Below are 16,508 nucleotides of genomic sequence, written 5' to 3' on the forward strand. Positions count from 1 at the left end.
TATTCAGCTATTCTAATGAAAGATTTCAAGGCCAATACCTACATGTATAAACCAAAGTCGAACTCGAGGCTGCAGTCAATTCTCAGCTGTGGCGGTGACCGGATCTGATGAGACGGCTGATACGGAGAGGGGCGTGGCCCGTGCTGGGCTGTCAAAGATGCCGAAATGGCCTCGAGTCCCCTTCATAAGATGCCAATCACTGCGTCAGCACGCTTGATGAAACCAGGAGCGTCTTCGTATGGTTGGTAACTCAAACCTACCTAGTAGTACTATGTAGGTACATGTGTTAAGACACGAGAGAGAGGGCGAACCATTGAACCATTGTGCGATTATGGATGACTGGTAGATAGAGACTACTGCGTGCTATTAATATCCCGACTGCTCGTTGGCCACTCTCCTCCTCCCAGGACGGCGTGCGCAAGTCCACCACTAGCAGCAGTACCTGGCATCGTCTTGTGGATAACCAAGGTAGAGTCGTGCCCCATCACAGTCAGCGCCAGCAAAGAATAGGCTGGACGACGCTGCTTGCTGCTGTACAGCCTCAGGCAGGTTACAGGAGACCCCTCGTACCGGTACCTGGCTGCTGCTAGCGAGTCCCAGCTGTTTCGTGTTTCGCCGCCAAAGAACCCTGGCCTGCCCTCCATCCTGGAATCCATGTGAACCTCCTCTCACCTGCACTTCTTCACAGCTGCCCACTGCGGATCACAGCGCACTTCCTCTCTTTATTCTCGAGCCTTCTGCGAAGCTCTTCTCCAGCCTCCTCCTCCTCCTTCTGCTTCTCGCCGGCTTGCGTCTCTTGATTCTCCTCTTCATTGCCTTTTCTATTCGCAGCTTCGACCAGCGACCGCTCCAGTTCTTTCATACCCTCCAGGCGCGCTGATTTGTACCTGTTTTTTTTCTCCTCCTCGTCTCTTTGGCTACCGCCCCTTATTCTCGATTACGTCTTTCTATTCTTTTCGCCTTCTTTTCGCGAGTACCGCCCACCGTACACGAGCCTTGACTGTTTACGATAGACGGGCTTCTGGCGAGACTTTTTGCTCCATACTCGCTATTGGCGAGTGAACGAGAGAGAGAGAGAGAGAGAGAGGGAAACCCGCCCCCCTTTGAACCGAAGCCCCACGGCCGTCCGACGTCTCCATCGCATGATCCTGCAGTCCAACGGTTCCGCGCTCGAATAGACAACGATGCCTGGTTTCGCCGATTCCTTCTGGTCGAATGACTATGCTGCTGGTATGCCCCCCCTTTCAGTCCTTGTCGTCGCGCAGTTGCTTGCAGGCGCCTTTCTCTAACCGTCGTCAGGACTCGGCGTCCTCTTCAGCAAGCTCCAGCAGGGCGTTGTTGAAAATCGCCAGGTGCTGACCATAGCTCGGCTGCGCGCCGAGGCCGAGGAAGCGTATGGCCAGCGTCTCGCTGATATTGCGCCCGCCGCAGACAAGCTGTCGGGCGGCTTCGGTCGTGACGATGGCGCCACCGTTCGCAAGGTCAGTCAAGCAAGCCGAATACAAGCTGCGCTGCTGCGATTCGCATCGATGCGCGGGCCACGGCAGGCCGTCAAGTTGCTGACTCTCGAATTTCTCTGTAGGCCTACGATGGAATGCGAGCCGAGATGCAGGAGGCTTCGCAAGCCCACATCCGAATCGCCAAGAACATCCGCGACCTGGTGGTCAACCCCTTTTCTCGATGGTGCGATGCTCACGAGACTCGCATCCAGGACTCCCAAGACGTTCTCCAGCTGAGAATCAAGGCGCACGATAAGCAAGCTGAGGCGGTCAAGAAGCTACGCTCAAACTACTTCAACAAGTGCCGGCTGGTGGAAGATCTGGAAGAAGAGAACAAGCTCGCCTTTCAGGACCCCGAATCCAGCCCCAAGCAGAACCAGCCAAACGCTCCGCCGATTCCCGAGATCAAGGTCCAGCCTCACAAGGAAGAAGAGCCCCAGAACGACGAGGTGTACGAGATCGGCGACGATGTCTACCAGCCCGAGCAGATGAAGAAGATTCTCTCCCAGATGCTGTCGACAATCAAGATGGGAGAGACCAAGGTGCCCATCCTCGGAACCTATCTCAACACCTCTTCTGGATCCGACATTGTCGAGTATCTCCAGCGAAGCATGGGAACCACAAGCGTCAGCTATGCTGAGAGGATCGGACAGGACCTCATCTCCAATGGCATGCTGCGCCTCATTGGAAATGTTGGCAATACATTTGCCAATTCTTCCAAGATGTTCTACCAGTGGAGGCCCAAGGCGTTCCAGCTGGCCGGAATCCCCGAGAAGAAGCAGACTCTCGGCCGGACCTTTTCTATGCCTACTACTGGCTCAGACGGCGGCGACTCATCGCCCGTGGTAGGAACGGTGAGCGAGTACTTGTCCAACTGGAACGTGCTCAGCAACTCTCATCCTGGCGAGACCGCTCCCCAGCGGCTGCAGCGCGAGGCAAGGGAGGCCGATGAGAAGTACAAGGCCGGTGTGCGCAAGCTCGACGAGCTCCGTTGTGAACTGGAGGAGCTCATCTTCCTGCATCTCAAGTTCCTCGAGCGCTGCGAGCTCGACAGGCTGAAGGCGATCAAGACAGTTATCCTCGACTTCACGGGAACCATTGGCAACATAATCCCCAGCCTGCAGTCGACTGTCGACAAGATGATGCTCTTCCAGGAGACCGTACAGCCCGGGGGGGATCTGCGATATCTTTTGGAGAACTACCGCACCGGAAGCTTTATTCCAAAGGTTGTCGTCTACGAGAACTACTACAACAAGGTTGACGAACAGACGTTTGGCGTTGATCTGGAGGCGCGCGCAAGAGCCGATAAGAAGCGTGTCCCAATCATCATCACTACTATCCTGACCTATCTGGACAACCACTACCCTGACTTGGAAGGCGACGAGGCAAGGCGGGGAGTGTGGCTGCTCGACGTGCCCCTTGCCCAAACGCACAAGCTCCGTTCAAAGGTCAATGACGGCAAGCCGGTTGCTCCCGAAGTTTTCGATGAGTTTGATATCCCCACCGTCGCGTCTCTCCTGAAGCTCTATCTCCTCGAACTTCCCGGTAAGCAGCGGCACAATCCTGATCCCTTTGTTACCTGAGAAGCGTTGTGAAGACTGACCCTTTTATCTTGGTTTACTAGACTCCCTGGTTTCCTCCCACGTTTACGAAATTGTCCGAACAATCTATAATACCCCTGCCGCCGACTCGTCAGAGGCTTCTCGAATTGCGGTTCTCCAGCAGACCCTTTCGCAGCTTCGTTTGACTAACATTGCCACATTGGATGCGTGCATGAACCATTTCACGCGCCTCATCGACCTGACTTCGGCCGATGAAGAATACGTTGCAGCCTTGGCCTCTAATTTGGCGCCTTGCATTCTGCGCCCACGAGTGGAGACTTCTCTCACGATGGAGGAGAAGCACGCCAGCCGACTGGTTCGCGATCTCTTTGCGCACAAGGACGCCATCTTCAGCGAGCTCAAGCGCATGTCAACACTCAGCCACTCCATTTCCGCCCCGGGCCGTCCTCGAGCGATCAGCACCGATGAAAGCAACAGGAAAGCACTGATGGAGGAGAGGAACAGGGCCTTGCTCGAGAAGAAGGTCCACCACGCCCCACGGAGCCGTGCCACCAGCCCTGCGCCGGGTCCCCGAGGCCATCGGCGAGAGCGGAGCAGCGGCGGCCCCGAGACTCGATTCCCGATCCAAACCAGCCCGACGACGGCCTCGGACCGCCACCGGAGCAGCCTCGGCAGCCTGAACGCCATCAAGCGGTCGAGCCTGGAAGTTCCCGCGGCGGACGGCAGCACCAGCCCCCCGGACACCACCAACGGCTCTCCGCTCAAGACGGAGATCGAGGCCGGGCACGTCCTGGAGAAGCGCGACAGCCTGGGTAGAGGAGTGGCGGCCAAGTTCGCGACGGGCATCCCCGCCACGCCGCCGAGGGAGTCGAGCCCTCGCGGCGTGACCCTGGAGGACAGGCCTATGGACGATTAGTGATGTCCATTTGCTACGATGACATGTTCTTTCCTTGTCGTTTTTGCCTTGTTACGGATTACGGACCATGACTGAAATGTTTATGTGTGCTTTTGACCCGTTCATTGTAGATGTTTTATCTCACAGCAAATGGCGGGAATAGGAGAGAGAAAGAAAAGGGGAATACGTTTGAGAAAAAAAGTGTTTTGGTAGGAAGGGTAGACCACGGTAGATGTGTTGGCTGGAAATTTCTGGAGTCAAAGGGCAGGCAAATCATGGGAGAGGCGAGAAGGGGAAGGCAAAGCAAGGAAAGGAGGGGAGGCCATATATATTGTGCTGCACTTAGGTAAATCTTGTTCCTTTTTTTTTTTTTTCTAACACAAACACTGCTTCTCTTGGAAATATATCTTCTTATACTTCTATAAGGTATCTTCTTATCCTTCCATTCTCTTCAATGTCTCGTATCCTGGTTATGTTCTCTATGGTGACGCGCTGCATTACGTGTACGGAGAAGAGGAAAGAGAAGATCGACTGACAAAAGCAGTTGTTTCCATATTCCCCTCCGTCTTCACCTTCACCACCCCTATATATCAGTCGTCTCCATATGTACAAGCCTGTAATAACAGCCATTTCTCTGCTCTCCTCCACCATGCCACATATTCAAGGCAACAAACAGCAGCATCAAGAGGTTCCAGCCCCCTTATCAGCGCCCTCGGCTTCTTCGACAGGTGCCACCTTCTTCTTCTTCTTCTTCTTTGGCGCCGCCTTCGCAGGAGGAGTTCCCGGCGCGTCTGCTGAAGCAGCCGCACCACCGGCATCGTCGCCGCCGCCTTCCACGGCCTGTTGCGCCGCCGCCTTCTTGACCTTCTTCTTGGGCTTGACCTTTATAGCCTCGTTCTCATCGCCCTCCGCGGCCTTCTTTGCCGTGGCCTTCTTCTTCGTCTTCTTCTTGATGACGACGCCCTGCACTTCGGCCCCCTGAGCCATTTGTATCCTCTCGTTGGCCCGCTGCATCTCGAGCCGTAGCCGCTCCACCTCCTTCATGGCCTGCTGCATCTCCAAGTCCTCCCTTTGCTGCCTTTCATAGTCGAATGCTTCGGATGCGTTGCCTTCCAGGCTAAACGAGGCAATGGTGCTTGAGTCGACGTGAAGGAGGGAGTGCTGCTTTGATTTCTTAGATCTGGCCTTGGTGAGGGAGCTATTCTCCGAGTCGTATTGCCGCCCCGTGCCGCTGTCGCTCCCTTCCAGAGTTTCATCGGTAGCTACCACGACCCTCTGCCGTGGCTGCGGTCGCGGCCGAGAGGGCGCGGCGGCTGTCTGACCAATCTTCTCGAGGTCCAACTGCATGACGGGGATGGAGTCAATGTCCAGGGCGGGCCCATTATTGTTCTGCAAGATGTTGTGAATGGGCGTTGATGTTCTGAGGATATTATCACTCGGGATGTAAAAGGGATCGTCCTTGTTCTTCTCCATCCTTTCTGCCTTTCTCCTGGCAAGAATATCAGCATCCAGGTAGCTCTCCTCGCTAGGCTGCTGATAGGAGCCTGGCGTGTCGTCTTCTGGGTCGGCCAGTCTAGTGATTGCCGGGCCTGAGGATGAAAGGCTCGAAGGCGGTGGTCGCTGGTGATAGTAAGCCTCAAAGTCGTCAGCCTCGTCTGACTGAAGTGTGACGATGTCGGTTTGAGACAAGAGCCGGCCGAGGTTGCTGTGAATTGGTTCATCTAGATCCAATCCCTCAGGAAGGGGCACATTCTTCTGCGCATGCGCGGCGACGGAATTCAGCTCCCAACCGGCAAACAAGGATGGAATAGCCTGTGTAAGGAGCAAGGGCGGATCTTGTTGGTTTTCATCTGTTGATGGGGGTTGACCCGAAACCGCCTCTGCTGTCAGTTTGAGCAGCTCTATGAACTCGACCGCTCTCTCTTGTACTTCGAGGCTCGGGTGGAGGGCCAGCGGCTCTAGCACGTCGAGGATGCGGGCGAGGAGCAGCGATATCCTCGACTTCCGCTCTGCGGTCCACGGCTCGACCTCGCTGCCGGCAATTGATGAGAAGACTTTCGCAATGGCATGGAGCGCCACTGCAGAGATGTCGGGTTTCCCAATTCTCGGAAGGGCCTGGAGAAGCCCATTGAGGCTGTCATCCGGCATAGCTAAATGTATCGAGTACTCGCCAATGATCCATATGGCCGACTTTAGCGCTCCCGAGCTGAGCGAATGTCCAACCGGATTATCGGACAGCAGTTGGTCGAGTATGAGATCCGCCGCCCTGACGGCAGTAGCCCTCATTGCCCTGACCTTGACGGCAACGTTCCGCAGCTCGTCTCCTACTTTTTCGGACACGTCGACTTGCTGACGGGTCGGCAGCAAGGCACCAGTGTCGGCGTCAAAGGTTCGAGGAACAGGGGCCATGCGAACCAGCTGTGTTAACACATCAATGTACCAATCAAAGTCCAGCACGCTCGAGTAGTTGTCCTTGGAGCACATGAACAAGATCCTTTCAATGATGTCTATCCGGTAGTCGTCGGGAAGGAGGAGAGCCTGCGTGTCTCGGACAGTTGGCGCCGTAATTGCGGTTTGCGCTTCATCGTCTGATTCTGTTTCCGGAGTGTTGGCTGAGCTTCCTGGAGCACGGCGATCCTTGGACGGTGACGATGACTTGAGCTGCTTCATGAGACGGCTCACGACGGGGACCAGGTTATCGCTGGTAACCATTCCCTTGACGAGGTTGAGGGCCTGAACACGAATGGTGATGTCGGAGCTATCAATGCATTCCAGGATAACGTCCTCTTGCTGGGAGACGAGATGCGGGTGTGTGAGAACAATCTTGTTGAAAGCCAACAAGGCAACATATTTGACTTGATCGGTGCGTTAGTCACTACAAGTTGGGGCGGAAAAGAAGGGGAAGCTCACGGTTTGCATCGCCATTAATCATAATCATTCCTCGCAGTTTGTTGACACAGAGGGTTGCGATCTCGTCTGCTCCTGCAACGTCCTCGGCACTGTCCAAGATGCCGCCCTGGATGATGCCGTTGATGCACTCGTACAGAAGGGACATTGCCGGTGTGGTTCGAATGATGTTGGTCAGGGGAGGCAGCAGCTTTCGGACAAGGCGAGGCTCAAGGGGTGTCAAGCTCGCAAACTGGACAGAGAGGTTAGCCTGATTCGATGGGGGAATCGGACGCAAGTAGATGGGGAAAACGGACGAGCTTGATGAGTTTGATCGCCATCCAGTTGTTACCGCTGTCTACCAACAGCTCGAAGAGCCGTGGCGCCAGAGGCAAGAAGTCTTTGGGACGCCGCGAACCGAGCTCGCAGACAACGTTGACAATGGCCGCAGTGACGCTGGGGTCTTCGTCGGGGTCCATCAGGCGATCCTTGATCTTTGGCCATGCCGCACGCAGGGCTTCGGGATATACGAGCGCTAGGCGGTAGAGCGTGACGAGTGTCTTCTTGCGTATATTTGCATGGCTGTGGTTCAGCCGCGGCAGTAGGTCGGCGAGGGTGGAGAGAGCCAAGGACGGAGTGATGACGTGAGGGAGAGTCGCAATCGGGAGGGATATAACCGTCGGCGCGGTAGCAGCCAAGTCCTGGTGAGGGGAGTGTCAGTAGCCAGGCGTGAGGCGAGGCAAGGCTGCAGAGACTGACCTTTTTCAAGAGATTAGTGGCCAGCATGAGGACCTCGGTGTCGTGCCGGAAGCTCTGCACAGCGCCGAGATATCCCACCCTCTTCTGGTGGTACTTGGGCGACGACATGACCTCGAGGACGTGGAACGAGGCCCATGACATGTCGTGGCCGACCATTTCCAGGTAGATGAGCTTGAGGAGGGCCGTTGCCTTGAGGTCTAGACGAAGGCGATCAGTCAGCACGGCCGCAGTCGACCTGGTTTGAGGAGAGAAGAGAGAGAGGAGAGGAGAGAGCAAAGAGAGTGACGAACCCATGTCCTGGCTGCGGACCTCGGCGCGGCACTCCTTGAGGGTCTTCTGAATGTACTCCTTCTCATTGCCCTTGTGGTTGCGCAGACCCCGGATGAGGTCGTAGAGCGACTTCTCGAACCTGCATTGTGCGCCATCAGCGACCGTCCACCTGCGTATGTGTACGTCTGATGCCCGTCATTGGTGATTGGTGTTTACATGTTGGAACGAACTGCCCCGCGCGGGGCCTTGCGAAGGGACGGAAGCGAAAGGCCTTGCGAGAGACCGAATCGGGTCGGGAAGAGTTCGAGAAGCGAGCGAGCGGCGTGACTCTCGTCAGGGAAGGATGGAGATGAAGGCCCGTAGCAGCCCGTTCATCCTGCTATCGCGCTCAAATGCCGAGTTGCGGTCGCTGTCGTTGGTCTCTTGGGAGAAGGCGAGCGGACAGGAGAGAGAGAGAGACAAAGAGTTGGAGAGAATGAGAGAAGAGAGAGAGAGCTTGAGATAGCTTCAAGCCGTGGATTTAGGCGTTAGGTAAGGTAGGTAGGTGACCGCTAATGAGAGGCCAAGGTTGCGTCGCCCACCTAATGATCAGAGGTACCTTACTAACATTAACAAGAAGGGCCATGACGGAATTGACGCCGAAACTTCGGAGCTTTGCTTTGGTGTCCTCGCATCAGGTAGGCGCGCCTTGTCCCACGCACGGGCCGGTGAAAACCCGCTGTGACGTCCTCTGCAGTGCAATTGGCGCTCACTCGGTTCGCGAGAGGCTTCTTTCTTCTTGAACTGCTACGGGCTTTCGCTCTCTTCTTCTTCTTTCTCTATGCCTTGTATGACTTTTCTGTCTTGATTTACGCTCTCTAAATGTCGTCAATCGCTGTCCTTTGATCATGGCATTGACCTCCTCCGTCTAATTCTCCTCGTCGCAACCCCTCCAACGGCGCATCCGCATCCGCATCCGCATCCGCATCACAGTCGCTCACTCGCTCACCATCCCGCCTCCTCGCATCGCAACCACACGCCAGAAATCACACCATGGCCGTCCGAACCGCCTCCCAACGACTCCTCCTCCTCCGCCACACACACACTCAGCTCCCCACCCCCGCCCTCTCCCGCCGCGCCTTCATCTCCCTCCCCGGCTCCTCCCCCCAGAGCCTCGTCGCGACCCGGACCCTCCCCTACGCCCGCGAGCCCCTCTACGAGCTCATCGCAGACGTCGACTCCTACTCGGCCTTTGTCCCCTACTGCTCGCACTCCCGCGTCACCCAATGGTCTCCGCCAGACGCCTCCGGCCGCCGCTGGCCCGCGCTCGCCGACCTGCACGTGGGCTGGGGCGGCTTCGACGAGGTCTTCACGAGCCGCCTCCGCTGCGTCCCTGGCGTCTCCGTCGAGGCCCGTAGTGGCGGCTCCGCTGGGGACGGCCCTGCCAAGGACGCTTCGTCTGTCTTCAAGACCCTCGAGACGCTGTGGTACTTGACGCCAGTTGCCCGCCAGTCTGCAGCAACGCCCTCCACCGAGGTCCGGCTCACGATCCAGTTCGAATTCGTCAACCCTCTCTATGCCGCGGTCAGCGCTGCTGTGTCTGACAAGATCGCGGGCCTCATGATCGAAGCCTTTGAAAAGCGAGTGCACCACAAACTAAGCGCTCAGCAGCGCCTGTAGCGTAGAGCTGCCTTGGAGGCGTCGCTGAGCAACTCATGAATGACGATACTAGTGAAGAAAAAGAGAACCGGGAGTATCAAAGACGGAAAGGCGCTGGACGGTTAATACTCATTCGATACATTGATAGATAGTTAGGACCCCTAGACTCGCGACAACTAACATCTCCGCTCACATAGCTCAACAGCTTCCCCCGTTGTAGCCGTAAACACACACCAAGAAGAGGAAGAAGAACAGCAAAATTACAAAGCAAGCAAATAGATCATATCCTCATCAGACGTAGCCATCCCCCTTTGTCTAACCCGCTCCATATTGCTCCCTAATATCCAAAATGTCATCTTCCAAATACGCCATACGTCCCCGTCTCTCATGTCAAGCCGCCGCGCAGGGTGTCAGGCCAGACATCATGATGATCCGAGACTCGACGCATTGCAGCCCTTCTCCCTCGCACAGGCGAATGCCGCATACTCCAGGACAAATGCAACCGGATGTGAAGAAGCCCAACCAACACAATGAAAGGTCGAGCGCTGAACCACCACGGACGGCGAAACAAGAGGGGAATCTTTCGCTCAAAAGCCAGAACAAAATAAGGGCATGAAATCATGAGAATCAAATAGCGAGATGGTGAAAAGAAAGAGAAAACAGAAGGCACAGAAGAAACAAAGGGAAGGGATAAGAGAAAGAAAAGGGACAGGAGAGACGATGAATAATAGCAAAAGGAGGGAATCATTAAGTCAGTCGCTCGGATATATAACGCAATCGCAATCGGGGCATCTCTTCTTGAATCATCTCTCATGCAGGAGCGGATGGAAGCGGAATCATTTCTTCGTTGACCTACGGCTCATGTTAGTTAGGCTTCTCACTGGACGGGCGCTTCTTGGGTTCTTTCCACTCACTTCTTCTTCACAGGCTTCCCGGAGAGGAAGTTTAGCATGGTGGTGTTCTGCTTGCTGCTGCTGGAAGTGCTCTTCTTCTTGGGCGGTGCCGCGTTGACAATCTTGATGCCGGGAGGCACTCCTGGCGGTCCTCGAGGCGCGGGAGGGACCGGCCCGTGCCAACCAGGAGGAGGCGGGGGCATCGGAGGCATCGCCGCACCGGGTCTCGGTCGGTTGAGCGGTGGCATTCCTGGCGGCATCTGATCGTGCTTCGGCATCGGAGGCATCCCAGGAGGAAGCTTGGGTCCGCCTACCGGTGGTGCTTTGTCGAGCGGCCACATTGTCATGGTAATAGCCCAGTCCGGCTCAATCACCTTTTCCCAGACAGAGGGCAGAATAATGTCGCCGTTCGGGCCAATCAAGTCATAGTGGCCCTCTTGGACGTGAGGCCCCAGGACGTCGACCTGCAGAAAGGCTTGCTTAATCAACTCTTCCATTCCCTGCCAGGTGTTGCACAGGTGGAAGGGGAAGCTGAACTTTCGGCCAACGGCGTCCTTGAACTTAATGGGAGCCAGCTCTGCCTTTTTGGCCGCCTCCTCTTGTTTCCGCGCGGATTCTTCGAGAGCGGCCCGAGTCTCCTCCTGGATCTTCTTCTTCAGTTCCTCGGCCTCCTTCTTCGCAGCGGCAGCGGCCTCGGCGGCTTTTTGCGCCGCCTCTCTCTCTGCCTCGAGCCGGGCCCGGTGTTCAGCCTCTGCCTTGGCCTTGGCCTCTTCCTGGATCAGCCTGAGCCTCTCGGCCTCCTCGGCCGCCTTCTGGGCAGCTGCGGCCTTGGCGTCCGCCTCCGCCTTGAGAGCCGCCTCGACACGGAGTCTGGCTGCTTCTTCGATTCTGGCTGCTTCTTCAGCTTCCTTTTTAGCTTGAGCTGCCTTGGCCTCGGCCTCGGCCTTCATGGCCGCTTCGATGCGGAGGCGGGTAGCCTCTTCGATTCTGGCTGCTTCCTCGGCGGCCTTCTTTTCAGCAGCGGCCTTGGCGGCGCTCTCTGCCCGGATGGCCGCCTCTAGGCGGAGACGAGCCGCTTCCTCAGCGCGAGCACGCTCTTCATCCTCCCTCCTTCTCCGCTCCTCGGCGGCCTTGATTTCAGCTTCAAATCGGAATCGCGCAGTTTCCTCCGCGCGGGCCATGGCCTCAGCATGCGCCCGCCTCCTGTCTTCTTCCGCCTTCTTCTCGGCTTCGATCCTCTCGCGGGCAGCGCGCTCAGCCTCCGCCCTGGCGCGCTCAATCTCCCTCTTGGCCTCCTCTTGCTGCAGCCTCATTTCCTCCATCTTCTTGGCCAGGGCCTCCTCGGCGTCCTTGCGGATTTTCTCCTCCAGCTCCCGCTGCCTTGCTGCCTTCTCGGCCCTCTCCTGCTCGGCCTTGAAGTCAGCGAGCTCCTTTTGCAAACGCTCCTTCTCAGGATCGGGCGGTGGGGGTGGAGCTGGAGTGGGTTCCTTCGGGGCGGGAGGCGTGGCGGGAGCGGGAGCTTCAGTGGGCGGCGGCTGTGGAGGCTGCGGCAGGTGGCGCTGCATCATGGGAGGGGGCATGCCGGGGTAGTGGGCCCCGTGCTGTGGGCTGTAGTAGGGCCCTGGAGGCGGAGCGCCGTATGGCATCATGTCGTACATGTGCCTCTGGTCGCCGCCATAGTAGCTGCCGGCGTTGGAGCCGGTGGGCGAGAACGGGCTGGCGCCGTAGTTGCCGTAGGGCGCCATTTGGCCGCCGCCGTTGTATCCCATGTATGGGCCTACGTGGTTTTGCTGCTGCCCGGGATAAGCCGGGTGGCCGCGGCCATAGTAGCTGTTGCGCCCAGCGGGATGCTGCTGGTGCGCGTGCGGGTGCTGGGCATAGTGGCCATAGTGGCCGTACTCCTCGGAGGGATCCACGCTGGGCGGTGCGGCGGGTGCGTAAGACTGCACCTGCTGATGGTAGGAGGCGTCCTGTCTAGGCGCGGGCCGTTGGCGCCTCGTGGCGGGCTGCTCGGAGGCGCGGGTGCGCAGCTGGGGCCTGCCGTGGTTCGTCGAGGCGGAATCCGACGGCTGGAGGTCGTCGTCGTAGTCGTCGTCGTAGTTGTCCGAGTAGGCGTCCGAGTACTCGCCCTGCTGGGAGTCTTCCTCGCTCGAGTAGGCCGACGGCGGGCTGCGGCGTCTATCGTAGCCGGCGGTCCTGTCGTAAGAGGCCGTCCGAGGCTGGGGTCGTCGGTCTGCGTATCTGTAGGCGCTGTCGGGCGACGATGGTCAGTATCGCATCTATCGATGGGCTTCAGTTGCAGGAGGCAGCTTCTGGCAGGCTGCGTGGCAAACTCGGGGGCGCAGTACTAACCACATCACAGGCGAACTTGTGGCAGGATTGCCTTCGTTCTACTCACCACAAGCCGCACAAGACCGCCCGACGATGGGACGATTGTTTGTGGCGGGGGACCAAAGTTGGGTGGCTTTAGGGCGGGCGGCAACGGGGGGAGGGAGAGAAAAAAAAATAGCAACGAGCCCAAGCCGCTTCGGTCAGCAGCCTGAAACTGCAATGGTACCGTCGAGGGCGAACAGGCAATATTGCGAGCCTCTGCGAATCCGTACAAAGATGAGGAGGGGAGGCAAAGGGAGGCGAAAATTAGGTCCAAGGGAAGAAATCGAGAGAAGACAGAGGGCACGCAGGCGAATCAAGGGCTGAATCGCAGAGTGACTAAGGCAGCAGAAGTCACTATTACCTCGTTGAAGTTAATGCGATGAGTCTTGAATGGGTGGGAGAGAGAAAATACCGGTGAGAAGTTCTTGGATGGCGAGGGATGGTACGAATTACTTCGCAAAGCGGAACGGTGTGCACATATGCAGGGCAACCAGCCAAGAGCTAAAGAAGAGAAAGTGGGAAAAGAAAAGAAAAATAACAAAATAGCAAAGAGGCGACGGTATACAGAGTGAGTAGGTGGTATTATCTTGGATGCTCCCTCGTGTCTTAGGCGGGTACGAAGTCGGTTGGTAGATGGGTGAGAAAATGAGCAGGGCGGAAAGGCGCTCAGCGGGCGAGGGCGGGGGGGGGGTTCCGAGGTCTTATGAAGTCTGAGTACGCAGTCGGTACGTAAGACCAGTTGAAGGGCAGAGACCAATGAGAAAAAAACAAGAGAGGAAAAAAATCCTCATGCAAGTTGGAGTGATACACAAGGCGATTGTCAAATGCAGTGACAGGCAGACCAACGGCAAGCCAGCCTCGACGGGGTTGTGTGGGCGATCGGCGGTGAGGGGTGCTGGGATCTCGGTTGGAGAAATATGTAGCTGCAGGCTTTATTTGCTAAGTAGGTATCGAGAGGAAGAGAGAGAGAAAGACGCGAAGCAGGATGAGAGACAGAGAGATCGAAGGGAAAAGAGGATGATGAGGTGAGGACACGATGAGACTGGGTGTGATTGTGTGTCCGTGCAGGCTTCGACAGCTGCTATTAGTGCGCAAGGTCGAGCGGCTGTGCAGCCCACGGCTGTGCCCGAAGTGTACCAAGGCGGCACTGCGATGCTTGCTGGCAGCCTGGGCGCATCTGCAGGTACTCTCAAGTAGAGCAACCAGCTGGGTGTGGCGCTGCCAGCCGCAATACAACCCAAAGTAACAGACGCAGAGCAACGACAGGACCACCAACAATAACCTGGTGGAAGACGACGGAAGAATGGGAGTGAGCGAGTGAGCGAGAGTGGCCAGACGGCCGAGTGGGGAGATGTTTGCAGATGAACAGCGCACACTGCGGGCGAGCGCATAGAATCAATCGGTTCTCTGTGCCCTTGTATTCTCCATCTTGTCCTTCTCTGTGGTGTTGCTGTAAGGTTAGTGGCTTCTGGCCCTCGGCGGGACGGCGCGGAGCTCTCACTAACGCCCTAGCGGGCCAATCGTGGAGATCAAGATTGGATGGATCAAGGGCAGTGGATGAGATTCCAGGCGAGGTGCTCCGTATTACAGGCCTTACGAAAGTGCCTCTGAACATCAAGTACAGGTGCCTCGAAATCGAAACTGCCGTTGGTTGTCTTTGCTGTTCTTTTCTTTTCACCGAGATGCTCATACTAGTAGTTATTGTACGAGTACTGTACGCTTAAGGTATGATGGAAGCTGAGAGAATCAAGATCGTGGTCTTAGGGTTGTTTGTGTGTGTGTGTGTGTGGTATCGCCCACGCACCCGGTAGTAGTAATACTACCTTACCTTAACCTGTAAGGCGAGGGCTGTGCGAAAGGCCCTCGAGGTACATCAAGGCCATCACCGCCTAAAGACTCAAAAGTGTCTTCCAAAGCAGGGCGGTGCACACATCTTGACTGCCTTGCTTATTCCGGTTGCGTTCTTTTTTTTACTCTCTCTTTTGGCCTTTTCATTCCCCTTCTATTTTTCTTTCTACCGCGGACAGCATGTGGAAGCCTTGGTGTAACCCGCACTGCTGTGCGCCCGCCTACCTTACCTGTATACATAGCACGTTGATACCTCATGTATGAGCTGGCTGGCTCTTGCGTGCGTGCGTGCGTATGACTTGTTTCTTTCATTCACGTTCTCTCTTCTTCTCAAATCACATCCACCAGGTCTGCGTGTTTGCCTCCATTCAGCCACACATCCTTACTGTTACCCCAGGGTTGCCTTTGATAGGTCTTCTGGACTGCTGACCGCCTGCTGGCAATGATGGACGAGGAAGCGAGCTCCCAAGATCATCCTATAAGGTCAAGGTATAGTATATTATATATGGAGGCGCATCGATTCACGGCTGGTTGCAGTCGAATAGGGTGTCAACCACAGACAGCGACTCACCTGAGGATTACCCAGCCGGGTTTCTATTGCAGAATACTCAACTCTCAGCTGCTTCTCTGCCGCTTCTCTGCCCTGGTCTTGCAGATGCTCACACGCCGAATGCCTACATACGACAGCGGACAGCTCGGAGTATTGCCTGACTTGACCGAGCTCATTGGTGCAGTCCTCTGCATGTACGGAGCAGAGCCCATGCAGTCGACGAGTAGTACTCTATCATATCATGCACATATCGACCACCACCCTCACTCCATCGATTAATAACTGGAGCTCCCCAGAGCCGATGGATGCTGCAGATGTGCTGAGCCGAGCGCAATGTAACATGATACGTGTTCCTGGCGGTGGTGAAGCATCCGTGATCCGAGAGGTGACAGCAGCGCTGCCCGGGCCGCCATGTTCCCGTCCGGGATAAGCCAGAAGGAGTTGACGCTGCCGTGCTGGGCGGTACGGCGAAGCAATAGAGGTGAGATCCAAGATGGTTTTCTGAAATGGACTTTCTGATAGTACCTGAAGCGTCCTAGCTACCTCATCACAGCCGTGGCATCATCACAACTGTGACATCTACATCCAAGGAGTTGTGAGGTGAGTGCGTTCGATATCAAGCCGCGGTCTCGGTGTGGAATCTCTCATTATCATCTTCTTCATCATCCTCTTTTTTTTCTTTCCCTTTTTACACATACTATTACCCATATCTGTCGCAGGGGCCCAAGCAACCAAGTCTTCAAGCTGCGGAGCCCAAGAAAAATAACCTGCATTGACGCCCAACCGGACTCTATCGATTGACTCATGGTCTCCATACGGCGCCGCCCGAATGCATGAACCTGATAGGCAGCAACAGGCAGCCTAGAATATCCCGGCCGTCTGGCGACAAGGAAGAGGAATAAGCACACGGATATGTTGGAGAACCTTCAACCCTGGCTTTCAAGGCAGTAAATTCGCACAGGGTTTCGCTCACAGCCTCGCCCATTGCGTCTTATGTCAAGCGATGCATTGTACGCTGGGACTAAGTCTACGTTTTAGAGATGCGATTGTTGGGTCTCATACGCGGCTGGATATGGCGTATCGTGTGCTTGTTCCCTGATGGTTCTCGTCGTCTGCGGTGCTGCATCGGTCAAGCTGCCTCTTGACAGTATTCTGTCGTCCCTTTCTCTCCAAGATACTCTGATTCGTTCACTTGGCAGCATATATATCATGGAGAGAGTACAACGCCGTCCACGTATCCCGTACGTCCTGGCATATCGCCACCTACATACCATAGTAGTAGCACACGCATGCCTCCGTCTGAGCTCTCCCAGTTCCCCGAAGTCAGATGAGGCG

At 56.2% G+C, this 16,508-nt stretch overlaps 4 protein-coding genes across 4 annotated transcripts; 2 read left to right on the forward strand and 2 right to left on the reverse strand.

Moving 5' to 3' along the window:
• Positions 1 to 1,184: 1,184 nt before the first annotated feature.
• BBK36DRAFT_1128289 (Rho-GTase activating protein) lies at positions 1,185 to 3,977 on the forward strand (the record flags this gene model as incomplete). Its single annotated transcript, XM_024891598.1, has 4 exons — positions 1,185 to 1,230; positions 1,300 to 1,481; positions 1,583 to 3,044; positions 3,124 to 3,977. The coding sequence occupies 4 exons, from the start codon at positions 1,185 to 1,187 to the stop codon at positions 3,975 to 3,977; spliced, it is 2,544 nt and encodes an 847-aa protein (XP_024746090.1).
• Positions 3,978 to 4,637: 660 nt separating this feature from the next.
• Positions 4,638 to 7,757, reverse strand: BBK36DRAFT_1172068 (Adaptor protein complex AP-3 delta subunit; the record flags this gene model as incomplete). The annotated part of the gene is made up of 4 exons (XM_024895673.1): positions 4,638 to 6,811; positions 6,867 to 7,095; positions 7,160 to 7,543; positions 7,602 to 7,757. 4 exons carry the CDS (start codon positions 7,755 to 7,757, stop codon positions 4,638 to 4,640), a joined length of 2,943 nt encoding a protein of 980 aa, XP_024746091.1.
• Positions 7,758 to 8,903: 1,146 nt separating this feature from the next.
• BBK36DRAFT_1162558 (hypothetical protein) lies at positions 8,904 to 9,530 on the forward strand (the record flags this gene model as incomplete). Its single annotated transcript, XM_024894452.1, has 1 exon — positions 8,904 to 9,530. One exon carries the CDS (start codon positions 8,904 to 8,906, stop codon positions 9,528 to 9,530), a length of 627 nt encoding a protein of 208 aa, XP_024746092.1.
• Positions 9,531 to 10,419: 889 nt separating this feature from the next.
• BBK36DRAFT_1164560 (hypothetical protein) lies at positions 10,420 to 12,759 on the reverse strand (the record flags this gene model as incomplete). The annotated part of the gene is made up of 2 exons (XM_024894656.1): positions 10,420 to 12,652; positions 12,755 to 12,759. 2 exons carry the CDS (start codon positions 12,757 to 12,759, stop codon positions 10,420 to 10,422), a joined length of 2,238 nt encoding a protein of 745 aa, XP_024746093.1.
• Positions 12,760 to 16,508: the final 3,749 nt, after the last annotated feature.

Source organism: Trichoderma citrinoviride (genome assembly GCF_003025115.1).
Source record: "Trichoderma citrinoviride strain TUCIM 6016 unplaced genomic scaffold BBK36scaffold_15, whole genome shotgun sequence".
NCBI classification, from domain to species: domain Eukaryota; kingdom Fungi; phylum Ascomycota; class Sordariomycetes; order Hypocreales; family Hypocreaceae; genus Trichoderma; species Trichoderma citrinoviride.